Source organism: Colletes latitarsis, chromosome 2, assembly GCF_051014445.1.
Source record: "Colletes latitarsis isolate SP2378_abdomen chromosome 2, iyColLati1, whole genome shotgun sequence".
Classification (NCBI taxonomy): Eukaryota; Metazoa; Arthropoda; class Insecta; order Hymenoptera; family Colletidae; genus Colletes; species Colletes latitarsis.
Window position 1 is genome coordinate 6,104,845 of NC_135135.1, and position 14,712 is coordinate 6,119,556.

A 14,712-nucleotide genomic window follows, 5' to 3' on the forward strand; every position below is an offset into this window, starting at 1 on the left:
AAAAACTATGCAAGAGCTAATAGAATTAATGCCAAGTAGATTGCAGACAATAATTGATGCAAATGGAACGCATACTAAATATTAAAGCTGTTTGTTTGTCTGAAATTGACCGTTTTTCTTCAAAATTTCTACCGTGCCAATATTTTTTTTTACTGTCGAATTTACGTTTTATCATGTTATTTTATTTGTATGATTTGTTGAAGTCAGAATCGAATAAAACTTGTTCCATTATTACTTTTGTTTTTCTTTAAAAACAATTATTGCAAAAAACTGAATTTGCGAGTGCCTTTTGTAGCCACTGTACATATATAGGGAATTCCCAAAAGAACAGAACCTCAAATATCGTGGTTGCTACAAGATTTTATTATCAATGGATCGAAAAGTGGCAAACAACGACGCACGAACGACGGTGAAACACACCGGTAGTACAATAGAACGACGTTACACGGCTCAATAAGAACTTGGTTTTTATTGTTCATCAAAATAATTTAGTACCACATCGAATCAAATGACTCTCCCGAAGGGTGGAGAGAGTAGGTAAGGAAGTCGTTCGCCTAAATAACGGGAGGAAAATGGTAGGAAAGATGTTGTAGCTGGGAATAGTGTGTACAATTTCAAACATCGGTCTTAATCGATTAAGCATTGTTACATGAGGTCTTGACGAGTGTCCGCATAAAGTGTGTGTACCGGTCGATCGTTCCACTCGTGGCCTGATTCTATTCCCTTCTGCTTTTGTCTACTATTACGTCTGCGCTACCTCTAATAGTAGTTTAGAGCTAACTATAAAACTAGTACCTCTCGTATCTCGGGACCCACGCTACAACTTAAATGCCTGAAATACTTCCATACTGGTACACGCTTGCATTTCGTGTTGTCATAAGTTTGCACACTCCACTCGACCATCCCCTACGTTCTCGTATTTATCGTAAATAATGCACAAGCTGATTGGGTGCCGTGCACCGTCGTATTGCATACTGTATCGCATTTCGTCGATTCTGCCGATCACGCCAGATATTTCCCCGACCTTAAAACAACAATTTCTACATTCTCGTCGCGACATTAAGTAGTACGCGCGTACAAGGTTACAAACGCAACGTGTAATATTGAACATTTCAAACGGACGCTGCTCGATTGCCACTGTCAGCGCTGCTTTTTTTGACTTCGAAGTGCTAATGCGTTCGTCCGTTTGACATGCTCGTTCGATTTATTACATCGTGTATATCTTAGTTCGCACGAGAACCAATTGCTACGTACTCGACCAGCGTTAGATAAATTATTGACGTTCAATACACAGTTAAATGATGTCTCCACGCATTTCTCTCTCGAGTGTATTTTTTTTTTCGCGCGCGCGCGCGCGAGTGTTTGTATTATATATGTATCGGGTGCGATTCCCCGATTTCACATCGTCAAGAACGCTCGAGGAGAGATCGGCGTAATAAACGAGAACGAGTGATCGCGATGTTTGAGCGGTGACATTAGCCGACATCCTTTAACATCGTCGACGGTCAGAGGAGAACGACGCGTTCAAACAATTCAGAAGAAATGTTTCACCAAGGAACATTCTACGAGTAAATTGTCTTCTTTGAAGAATTAAGTTTCGTCGATCAAATTTGTCTGAATACTCGAGAGGCTGTTAACCATCGATGAAATTTATGGCAATGTCCTCCTCGCGAAAGAAAGCTAATATTGGCCGACTCTCCTCGAGTCATGCAGCTCGTTACCGAAGAAGGTACATATAATATTAATAATTGCTAAGTATACTTTATTATAAATTAAAGAGCTCTTAACCGTAGGTGTTTATGTGTGTATAATAATGTTAATATTAATAATAGTACGATAATTTTTTTTCTTTTGTAGCAGCTTACTCTTTCGGCCGTTTCCATCGAATTCGACGCGCATCGTACGCCTTCTTTCCACAATCTGTCTTCTTTGACGAAGGTTTAACGAGACCCTGACGTTTTGGTGACTAGCGGCACTCCCAGATCTTCACCGTTTGATCGACGCTACCCGTGACCACGTAAGGATGGCTTTTGTGAAAATCTACAAAAACGTCACTAGTTTAGCGTAAGTTCGATTTCTGAAAAGAATTCACCCTGAAACGAATATAGTTATTGCATTTGCATTTTGTACGCTACGCGAACGTTCAATATAAATGCAAAAAACATGTTTCTTCAAATATCGTTTATCATGCAAGGCTACTTCTACTTACGAAGCAGTTTCGTTCGTCGTTTATTTAAAAAACTGGAAAATATAAAAAAAAGAATTACCTCTCGCTCGTATTCGTACGACAAAGCAAGTTCTTGTAGAAATTAGTTTTTTTAAACCATTGTAATGAAAATGAAATCAGATGTAAAATTATTATTCCAAAATATAAATTGCATTGCATGCATGTAATAATATTTAAATATAAAAAGTAACATAAAATTAAAATACTTGTTTAACATTGAAACTATCACTTCAGCTTACAGTGAAATACAACGGCGGGCACGTAATGGTGTTTTTCCGCAGATGAAATAAAAATCAGGTAGGATTTCAGTGGTACTGAATATTTTACAGAAAGAAATTAAAATTGTACAGGATGTTCGGCTATTCCTGGGGAAAATTTTAATGGTAGATTCTAGGGGCCAAAATAAGCCGAAAACCAAGAGTACTAATTTGTTGATGGAGGCTTCGTTAAAAAATTATTAACGTTTAAAGTTCCGTCCATACTGAATTTCTTTCTCGGAAGTGAGTAGGATTTCGGAAGTATGTCTATTGACCAAAAATGATTATAATTAACCCCTGCAACCAAAAATAATTTTTTTTAGAACGTTTTGAAATTTTTTAATTTTGTCGAAAAATGTAGGCACTCCCCTGTCGATTTTTCTTAAAAATTCGTTTTTCATGTAACTAATTTGGTTGACGCTGTACGGAAAAGTTGTCTAATACTTTTTTGTAGGTATCCATGAACACTATTTCCATGCTAAATTTCAATAAGATACGTTCACTATTGTAGGAGTTACGGCAGTTTTAAAATTGGACCAGATTTATGGAGGTTTTTACACTTTATGGGGTCAAAGAACAACTTTTTCAATATTGTTAGAATTTCTACATATTCTTCACCAAAATACTCGTTGTTCTATATACAAAAAAACTTTTTTTGTATATAGAAGTGGTGCAATAAACAATGTTTGATAATAATAAATAGAAAGTATTATTAAGAAACAGGTTTTTTTCATTTAAATTAAACGTTTGCGTATTGTACGAATACAAATGGGAGTAACGGTATCTTATTTGTAAATGTGACATCATTTATTAGGTAAGGAATGGCATGGATATTACCTAATTATTATTCCAAAATATAAATTATTATAATAATTCTACAATAATTTTTCCCAAATTGGACTTGCCAGATCATTTTTAACTTGAATTTTGCAAATTTACACTCATATCTGAAACGCTTCCGCCCACAGCTAGTACAATATAGCTATTTACAAGCCAAAGTAATTAACTTTACTTTTGAACTTCTCAAAATTCTAGTGTTAAAAACTTGATTGATGCATACCTTTTTATATTTTAAATAAATTTCCTTAATAATTATGCTTAACATTATAAGTTGACAAAAGAAATTTAAATTTTAAAGGGGACCTCAAAGAAGAATATATATTATTTTGTTAATTTCTTTACTTTTCCTTTCGTGGAGTTTATCGATTTGACAAATAATCGGTCAAATTGACAATTAACTTTTTTTATTGCGAAAATCGATTGTTCGCAATAATTACAATTGAAATTGCAATTAACAATTAAATAATTAAAGATATCTGTGAGAAAATGATGTTAACTGATGCTTGTATCAGAAAGAAACTCTGAAAAAGTCAGAATTCGAATCATCATTGATATATTTGATAAGATCTAAAAAAGAAAGATATTATAAAGGATATAAGAATGTTATATTTCATTAGAGGATGTAATTTAATTCATGCGAGACAAAAATCGACTTTTATTAGCATAGTTGCAGATTGATGAAGATGATGGATCTCACGTGGAAGAAACATAAACAGTGGTGGACATGGCTCCGAGCCTTAAATCTAGTATAAAAATTCTATCTTTAAAAACGAGTACTGTTGCATATATTTTTCACAATTACACTTTACAACATACATATATAATAATGAAATAGGCCATTGATGAAAACAGCTGCACCGTCCCTGATCAATCGAAATAAGACGAATAGTAATAACTTCTGTATTTGTTTAAAACAATGAATAGTCGGATAAATAGATATGTTCTATCTATTTACAACCGTGCGTGGAATTTCTTATTTAAATAAAAGATTTCATAACAGTGATTATTCACAGAAAATGTACATATCTCAACTAATTATAATTTAAATAATTTGTTCCGAGCATTGATTCAAACACGATATAACACATTAAGTACTTACAAACCTCTATCAATCAGACGATCGTGCAATTAGTCACGAGTACTTGCTTACAAATATACAAAGAGCAACCGATTTTAATTATAAATTTAAATTTAAGATAAAAATGAATGAATTGGCTTTAGAAGAATTTAAGAAATCTTAATATTTAAAAAATACAATAGGTGATAAAACAAGAGCATTTCAAGATCATGTACGGTTTTAAAATGCCAATTATACCTTTCTTAACCATAGACAAAGTGGACGTAATAAGATGAATTTAACTATACCACGCGTTATATGATTTTATTTCAAACACATGAAAACAAAACAATACCGTACAATTTTCAACAAGAAATTTCACCAACTTTTCTCGTAAACTTCTGTTTCACTTTTTCAATATATGGGACACTGATAATAAATCATATCATATCATATGTTTATATCATAAATCTCTTAAAAAAATGAAGAATCAAAAATAAAGCAAATAAGGAGCATGCTGGGCAAAATCAACTTTTAATTGTAGATAACTTTGCCCTTGTGTAATTCCCCACAAAAAATTAGAAAAGAACTTAGTTTGAGTACCACTATATGTATACGATACAAGAAAGAAGAACATAGGACAAAATGTGTTTATTTAAAAAAAAATCTACAGATGTAATTTGAAACAAAACAAGAACAAATAAAAATAAAAAATATTCATATCGAAGTTTCAGGTTATCTTCTTCGCTGCTTGAAATTGGCATCCACTTTCTTCCTTTTGTTCTGATAGTTCCAGAAGTAATACTGCTAGCATTGGCTTAGAAACGATTAATTTTTCCATGAAGAAAATTTCTTTCTTCGGAACGTCTACATTTCTAAAGGTAATTCAATAACATGATGTTGCTAAATGTTCCGTGTACCATATTGTTGATTTAAAGCATTTCTCTGAATTCTCTGTAGCATTTTGCATGGACCGAAAATATCCTACCCTTTCTGATTTGTATTTGAATTTTTTTGGCTCTTTGTGACACCTTTCCGGTATTAATTAATAAGGTAGAAAGATGGACCGATTAACCGAGCCATTTTTGTCACTCGTTACAGATACAATAACATAACTTGCATTCATATTTATTTATTTTAAATATTAAAGAAAGGATCATTTATATATTAATAAACTGATAATGCTGTACAGAATAATTTGAACCAGTTTTCAATTAAAAAATAATAATTAGAAATATATGTAGAGATTTTGATAATAATAATACCAGAGGATTTTGAGATTATAAATAATGATAATATGTAACATATAGTAATAATACGCGGAAGAAAAAGTAGTATTGTATAAAAAATAATTGTTCTGTATGTGAAATATTTGAAAACAAGATACAACATACGATCATCGATTATGTGGAAACGAATTTTGTCTGATAGATACATCTATCGATAGTACTGAAAAGGTTAAAACACTAGTCCTGACGAATCACCCAAATGACCCAAATGAATCACCCATAGAGTTTTTAAGCGAGCCTTTAAAATTACGGAGATCATGGATACTATACAGGCAGGGTGTTCGGCCACCCTTGAGAAAAATTTTAATGGGAAATTCTAGAGGCCAAAATAAGACGAAAAACAAGAATATTAATTTCTCGATTGAGACTTCGTTAACAAGTTATTAAAAAATTAAATTAAAAAATTTCAAATCATTCTGAAAACATAATTTTTGTTTGCGGGGCTCAATTACAATTAGTTTTGGTGAATACACATACCCCTGAAATCCTACTCACTTTCGAGAAAAAAATTCGAGTAGGTACTAAAATTTTTAGACGAAATTAAAAAATTTCAAATCATACTAAAAAAATTATATTTAGTTACAGGGGTCGATTACAAGCATTTTTGGTGAATAGACATACCCCGAAATCCTACGCACTTTCGAGAAAAAAATTCTTTCCCGAAAATCTAATGTGAGGCCAGAAATGTCACTCCAAAATTTCATGCGAATCTTTAAAATGTCATAACTCCTCAACGAAGTAGAGGATTTTAATATTTAAAAATGCAAACAACGCGTATTTTAGTGGAGAATATGTAGAAATTCTAACAATATTAAAAAAGTTATTCCTTTACACCTTAAAGTGAGAAAAACCCCCTAAAACTGGCCCGATTTTCAAACGGCCATAACTCCTACAATAGTAAAGGTATCTCATTGAAATTTTTTTCTGAAGCTGAGCCCAAGAATACCTACAAAAAAGTGTTAGACAACTTTCCCGTTGAGCGTTAAACAAATTTATTAAAAATGAAAAACAAATTTTTAAGAAAAATCGACAGATGCCTAAATTATTCGATGAAAGTAAAAAATTTCAAATCGTTCTGGAAAAATTATTTTCGGTTGAGGGGATCAATTACAATAATTTTTGGTGAATGGACCTACCCCCGAAATCTTACCCACTTTCTAGACAAAAATTCAGTATGGGCGAAACTTTAAACGTTAATAATTTTTTAACGAAGCTTCAATCAACAAATTAATATTCTTGATTTCGTCTTATTTTGGCCTCTAGAATTTTCCATGGGTGGCCGAATACCCTGTATACTATAGCAATAGTTCCCTGTATGTAATTTTCAATCATACCACTTTTTCCTGTTTCAACAAATTGTTTGAAAATACATTTAAAAAATGTCCACGTGAATTTTGCATGGACAAATTTACTTCAGGTTTTTTTATATTTTCCAAAACGTGGTATTACCTATTAAAACTAAAGTTACAGACACTCATCAACAACAAAAACTTTACGAAGGAATCAAATTTCATTAATATACTTATGTGTTAAATGGCAACAAACAAACTTACCTTTCAACAAATAGTTCTTAGTAACCAGATGCTTTCGCACACCAAAATATCTTTAAAGACATTGCGAGTTTTATAACAGCATTTATCTTCACTAAGTTTTAATTATCTAGTCATTACTTATGGCGATGACTAGATAATTAAGAAGCGTTACGTGATCGATATTGTAATCCAGTGATCAACACGATGACTCGTATAAAAAGACAAACATTTATTTGAAAATGTCGTACGATTCAGGATGAATACTAAAACCTTATGAATCGTGGGTTTTTTCTGATACGAGAAAATATGCTTGTTTAAAAAAAATAAATGTTAAAAGCCGTTCATTATGAAAGTGGATTTATTTCTGTTTTAAATTAAAAAAATATTGACAAGAACTAATTGATTTGTTTGTTTTTGGCGATCAACAATAAGTAAATTTATCAAGTGTTTAAAGGATATAGAAGGATATAATCTTTAGACTGGAAGAAAAATACATTTTTGGTTGTTAAAAACAGACTTACACCACTTTCATAAATAACGAATTTAAAAAGTGTACACTTTCACCGATGTTCCCTCGAAAACCGGAAATCAAATGTAGGTATGTAACTCATTATGTCCTCTAAGAAGCAGTTATGTTTCTTTAAATATCCAGCGGTTATGTAAATGTGCAGATGTCTATAAAAACAAGACTTGTCTAGTAAAAATAACAAACTTTTCATCCAACGGTATAAAACCGCATCTTCTTCACGATGAAAGTATAAATTTTATAACAAAAAAATTAAATTGTTAAAACTAAGTAACCTTGGAATAGGGAAAGTTTCTCAACAATAGGAATATGTATCTTAAATTATTACGTAATTAAAATAACCAACCGTGTTCATGTAAAGTATCAAAAATGATTTGATGAGTGAATTACTGTGATAATACACAATTCTGGCACAATCTAACAAGAAAAGCCCCCCAAGTGTAACGTTACTCGTTAATAGTTAATTGTATACGAGATATATAATATTAAAGTTTAGAGGAGTACACTTTTTTTATTGGCTGAGTAAACTATTAATTACATTCGAGTTTAAAAAGTTGATTCCATCTTAGAAATTATTTTCTAAGTTTAATCATTTTTTCCCGATAACATAATATTAAACATAATTCGCATTAACAATTATTTCCACAGTTATTTGCATCCAAATGCAAAGATGTCAAAAGACACTTTTTAATCGAAATAGTCATCGATCAACTATACAAGATACAAATTATGAAATTTGTGACAAAAAGAGTTGAAACCATTGAAGTACTTCCGTATGTTGTGGAACAATCTCAAAATCAGATCCAATAAATTATTTCGGAAATCTACATTACTCATTTTGATTATTTACGATAACAAACCGTTGTAAAATTTTCTGTAAATACTACAAAAAATATACTGCTGACTTGAGGCCGATATTACCTATAGTTCTAATTGGCCTTTCTGATGAGAAATTTTGGAACAACAATGGCGATACTTTTTTTTTTGATAATCAAACAGATTTCTTGAATAATAGCTGTACACATAATCAGACAACAAATAATTTTGTCTTTTGGTCACCATTAATCTGGAGTCATGTTGAGTTTGTTCAGTACCTTTTCAACCTTTAGAATATACAGTTTTTAGTAATTAAAAATAAACAATACTGTAAAAAATCTCTATAAAAATGTTGAGAAACAATAAAGATCAATTGATAAATTTTGCCTTGACTGTCAGATTGCTTCGAAGAAAGCAATTTTGTTATTTGTAATAATGACGTAGGAGATAGTAATAATGGTATTATGGTGTTCATAAATTACTCTAGTTAGAGTATGTTTTGCTAACAAAGCGAATAGATTTAGGTGCTATTAGATATGTTTGCCAATTTTGTAATGTAGCAATACATAAACTTATTTTGTTAGAACATTAAACACACTTTAAAAAAGTACTGAATAAATCATTATTTCGTTATTTAAAGTAATTTGTATGCTTTTTAAATGTTTAAATTTAAGAATGTTACTATACGTTACTTCCTAAAAATTAAGAAAAACTGGATCTTTTTTAAAATCTGTCTTAAATCTTATTACCTCGTCATTTCTAATAACATTGGGCAACTGCAAATATGTATTCTTCATCTAAGTAATCATTTCTGGTCCCTGTTATGACTCTAATTATGAAAATGAAAATTAAATTGAAATATTGACTCTAATTTTTCTAAAATACAAATTAAAAGTAGAAATTTTGTAATACCTAAAAAAGAATTATTTCTGCCAACGTTTACATTTTATATCAAACAGCCTTTTATCTGATCTGCAATTTTTTGAGACTACTTTTGAAACCTAAACGTAAACGACATTAAGTAAACTTAAACGTATGCAAATGTAATATTTTCAGCTCCATTATTTTACTAAATTTATCATTTCCTAATTTGTGGTGAATTAACAAAGACATAACAATTTATATAGTTTAATTAGTTTCAATGTCATCAAAACTCCGCGTGACAAATTTAAAAAAATATGCTTCATTTTATCATACGCATACTTTAATGCACTACACTTGAATTAAATAAATCATGCTTTATATTTTTCAAACCAGAGCCAAATAATTTTTTATCTGTTATTTCCTATTTCAGTATATTTACATAAATAGAAAGATAGCTTAATCGTAAAGAATACAAACTACTGTTTACAATTTGTTGCCCAGTGATAATCAGTCTTTCCAAAGATCAACATTTGGATTATTTGACGTTCTACCGTATTATTAGTTCCGGTACATTAAGCCCTTTTGTTAAAAATACCCATTAAAGGGTCACAAAGATTTAATTTAATTTAAATCAACGTCCGGATGATCGATACTGCGAATAAAAGCTAGTTTACGAATGAATGTAAAATTTGAATTCATTGTTTTAGAATAAAATTTGCCCAACTCTGAAGGGTCAACGTTACATTTGGGGTCTTTTCCTGGTAAATATCCCCGGAGTTTCGAGTTTGCAAGTTGTAAGGTACAAAGCCGTTTCGAATCCTACTCACCAACGGAGGTGCAGAAGTGGACATGCGCCTCAAGGGTTTTCATCGCTCGCTTGTTGCGCGTGTCCCAGACTCGCAGGGTTTTATCGTCGGAGGCACTGACGATAAACTTGCCACCAGGGTGGAAAACAATGCCGCGCACCCAGTTATCGTGTCCGAGTAGTGCAAACAGGCAAACGCCGGCACCGACATCCCACACGCGGATTACTTTGTCTCGCGAACCAGATGCGAGGAAAGGTCCTTCGTGGGCACCTTTGTTGTCAGCTCCTGCTGCTGCATTGATCGATGCTCTTGCACTGTCTGGTGCCCATGCGATGCACTCCACTACGTGGTCATGATCTCTGAGTTCGACCTGAAGACCAAAAACAAGACACTATCAACGCATTGTACTGCAACAAATTTTGTCTTGGCTGGTATACAGACAGGGTATTCGGCCAACCCTGGAAAAAATTTTAATGGGAGATTCTAGAGCCCAAAATAAGACGAAAATCAAGAATACCAATTTGTTGATTGAAGCTTCGTTAAAAAGTTATTAACGTTTGAAGCTTCGCCTGTGCCATTGTCACGCGTACGCAGCTATTCGCGGATTGCCGTTCTACAGGCGGAACTTTAAACGTTAATAACTTTTTAACGAAGTCTCAATCAACAAATTGGCATTCTTGATTTTCGTCTTATTTTGACCTTCAGAATCTCCCATTAAAATTTTTCCCAAGGATGATCAAACACTCTGTATAGCTAAACCAGCGACTTAACACTAAACCTACCGGCACTGCATGTATACCCATTCCTACCATGACCGGTCAAATGACCAATCTTTCTTTTTCTCTTTTACGAGGCAATATACTTCTAATTTTTACATTATATGTATAGAAACTTGTGTTTTGATGTTTATTCGTAAGATGTTCTTTTTTTTATGTGTAAAAATTTTTTAATATTCATCGGAAAGAAGATAAAACACCCTTGAAAACGAATTTTGTTCCAAGTCGATACCGTAGTTAGTTGTAGAGAAAAGAACTATTTAAGAAAAAGTGCTGCCTAGTAATTACGCAAACATCCTGTATTTAAATTCATTTTCAATTAAATAAACAATTTATGGTCCAGTTTTATCGTACGCTAGTCGTACGATCAATAGAAATTGATGAAACTTCTTTGGGTATGTAGCATCAAAGTAAATATCAAAATAAACATAGAAGATAGGAAAAATTGTAGTAGGTGATATGATCATTAGGTAAAGAATGAAAAGCCCTTTAAAATGAGCGTTTGTACGAGTCGATAGCTTCATTAGTTCCGGAGATATAGCGATTTTAATTTCAAGTCGATGCGGTGGCTAGTTTCGGAGATAGGGTTTGTTTACGTTTCGTTGTGCGCTCGCGAGTTCACTGATCTCGCGCGCGCGTAGATAGTAAACAGTGCGTAGTAAATTCTTGGAAATACTACGCCGAAACTAGGTCACGATAGTCACGTACGCGGGGTAGGTCAGCACCAAGCACGTGCGACAAAGAGGTCCGACTCCGTTAGACAAAGATAGGGATAGTCGAATTAAAAAAATTACCATTCACATAAATTACGATATCTCGAAAACGGAAAGTCGAATCGACAAAAACCAAAAACCATTTTAAAAGGGAGGCTTTGCCGCTTCTGACAATGCCTCAATAATTAATAAAACAGTAATAGTTTCGGAACTGCACGCATCTAAAGTTTGTAGTATTTTTAATACGCGTTACTAGGCTTTCATAAGGCGGAGAGTCGGACGTAGCAGAATTTAAAAAATTACGATTGTCTTTACACGATGATACCTCCGAATCGGAAAGTCGGATCGAGAAAAACCAAAAGCCATTTTAAAGGGGAGGCTTTGCCGCTTCTAACAGTGGTTCAATTACTAATAAAACACTAGTAGTTTCGGAACTGCACGCGTCTAAAGTTTTTAGTATTTTTAATGCGCGTTAATAGCCTTTTCTAAGGCCGAGAGCGAAATTTTAAAAATTACCTTTTACATAAATTACGATATCTCGAAAACGGAAAGTCGGATCGACAAAAACCAAACACCATTTTAAAGGGGAGGTTTTGCCGCTTCTAATAATGCCTCAATAATTAATAAAACGCTAATAGTTTCGAAATTTAACGCGTCTAAAGTTTAACTATTTTTAATACGCGTCGTTAGACTGTTCTAAGACAGTTGGAACTGTAAATTCTCTCCTTTCGTCTTTACTATACATATATTTCCTATTTACATCGGAAGCTAACCAGGATTTGGTACCAAATGTCCAGTTTTTTACAAAAAAACATAAATCGTTCAACCGGTCAGATGACCGGTCGTGGTAGGCAAGACAGACTATATATTTTTCTCAGAAAATAAACAATAAGATTAGAAGTGAATATTGTAAAATTCATTGTACGTATACTACAAGAAAAGTCGTGAAGTTAAATGCCGCTAAAATAATATTGTGTGTCAAAAATTCTAAACAAAATTTTAAAAACGGTCATTTGACCGGTCGCGGTAGGTTTAGTGTTAAGGGAACGCGGCGAAACGAGAACGACAGTATAATGGGAACCAAATATGTATATTTGGTACGTGGAGGTACATAATTACGGCTAATATACTTTGCCGTTGCTCAGTGCATATTTCGCGTAGGATACCTATAAACAAATCATATATCATTCTTATACTTCGTTATTTTAACTTTTAAAGCCCTCCCAGGTGAATTGTAAATACTTAAAATATGTATTTCTACAAATTTTTGATCTTTATAGTTAAAGTATACGTAAGTACTTCTTTACCTTAAAATGATCGATGACTTTTTCAACCATGTAATTGAAATTCAGAAAAGTTCATTTGAGGCAATGATAGTCGGCATTACCCCTTATAAATATATTCTACAATTTTTATTTATTTTTAATAAGAAAGTTCATGCATATAGCCAAAAAATAATTTTAAAAACAACAGAATACTATTGTAAAAAATTATATGGTTTTTTTGAAAAAATTCCTACAAATGATTTATTTTTTCGACTCTGAAAGTAGAAAACTCCCTTAACCAGTCAGCTGTGTTTGACGATTATATCCGCCATAGAGAAATGGCAATATTATATGTCATAACGACTATATCCGTCATGCGTAAAGTTACCATTTGCTATTTAAATTGTAATTTTAGCAAAAACTAAAATATATTCGTAAATTGCAATATGTTTAGAATTTTTGGAGGTCAAAGCGAAATGAAACAAACAAGTCGCCACACTGGTTAAAGAAAATATTCAAAGTATTTTCTGCAAAGGTCTTAAATTCTACAATATGCCTGAAAATACATACTAACATCCTAATAATCAGTCAGTGTGATTAATAAGATCGATTTCTTAGTGATTGTTTTTTTATTATCTAATATTAAAAAACGAATGATCACATCATACTATTATTCCTGTATGACATCAGATTGTTCATGCTTATCAATTACTTCATAAAATCATTTGACTTTCCTATATCAGAAAATATTTATCGTTCAAATAAGTAGATAACAAAAACGCCTGATGTAATACCGAGAGATTAATTTCTGACAAAATTATAACCTACATTTAACAATTAATATGATTTATTATAATGTGAACACATGAATCCCGTAAAATTACTTTTTTTTTGTTTTAGTACAAACTCTGCATGGTCTTTGGGCAATTCGAATTTTGTTTGTTGCAATAATACCTAAACATCAAAATGAACACATAGGAAATCAGACTCTCGTAATTGTATATATTAATACGATTTGAAATTTATATCCGTAAACACAGTAATAACTGTCTGTTATCGCGCCCCGAAAAAACAACTGAAGTAATTTAACCAAATCTATAATCTTAAAATCTAAAATACGAGGCAATACAACGAAAAACTTTTATCAGGTGAGGGGAAACTTGTGAAACCTCCATACGCTAACTTCCTTATCGTTGCTTTCACAGGAAAATGCGCACATGAAAGAAATCATAAATTAAATTTAGAAATCTTTCTGCTTCACACGAATTCACAACAGAATGGTTTTCTTTCGTACACGCGTAAACGTTTTATTGTAAATATTATCCTTCTATATTAATTGGGCATTACTTAAGTATAGCTTGTGTCCTGTTATTAACCCACTTTACATAAAGAGTTCTCACGTCACATGTTAAAAATAAAATTCTACTAATGAAACTAGTCACTAGTGTAATTCATCAAAATCTACAAAACTGTAAGAGGCAAGTTTTAAATATTACATACCAATGAAATTGGAATAAAATGCTCGTCATTTTTTGCCACTATGAAAATTTCAATAAAATGAAAAATTAAGTAAATAAATTTTTTTTGTTATAAACAAATTGTATTTTGTTAAATTTTGTAACACCATGTTATTGTACATAAAAAACCATTAACCTCGCCTATTAACAATTTTTTCGTATGTCTTTTCGTTTTCGAGATAGCCGTTTCGAGCTAAAACTTTAAGGGGTGGTTTCACCCCTTAAAC

At 32.2% G+C, this 14,712-nt stretch overlaps 1 protein-coding gene and 1 long non-coding RNA gene across 3 annotated transcripts in view; one reads left to right on the plus strand and one right to left on the minus strand.

Annotated features, from left to right (window-relative positions):
- Positions 1-1,345: 1,345 nt before the first annotated feature.
- Positions 1,346-14,712, minus strand: part of Lis-1 (LisH and WD40 domain-containing Lis-1) — a 72,237-nt gene continuing 58,870 nt past the window's right edge. The window contains exons 6-7 of the mRNA XM_076779480.1: positions 10,236-10,584; positions 1,346-2,040 (exon numbers count right to left, since the gene is read on the minus strand). Of these exons, the coding sequence (XP_076635595.1) occupies positions 1,967-2,040; positions 10,236-10,584 (423 nt within the window). The 3' untranslated portion in view covers positions 1,346-1,966. The remainder of the gene's footprint in view (positions 2,041-10,235; positions 10,585-14,712) is intronic.
- Positions 1,594-4,979, plus strand: LOC143348989 (uncharacterized). 2 transcript variants are annotated; one of them, XR_013080852.1, is made up of 3 exons: positions 1,594-1,729; positions 1,858-2,064; positions 3,987-4,979. It is a non-coding gene; the product is annotated as an uncharacterized LOC143348989 (long non-coding RNA). The 2 variants fall into 2 exon arrangements; XR_013080853.1 differs by having other exon boundaries at positions 3,992-4,979.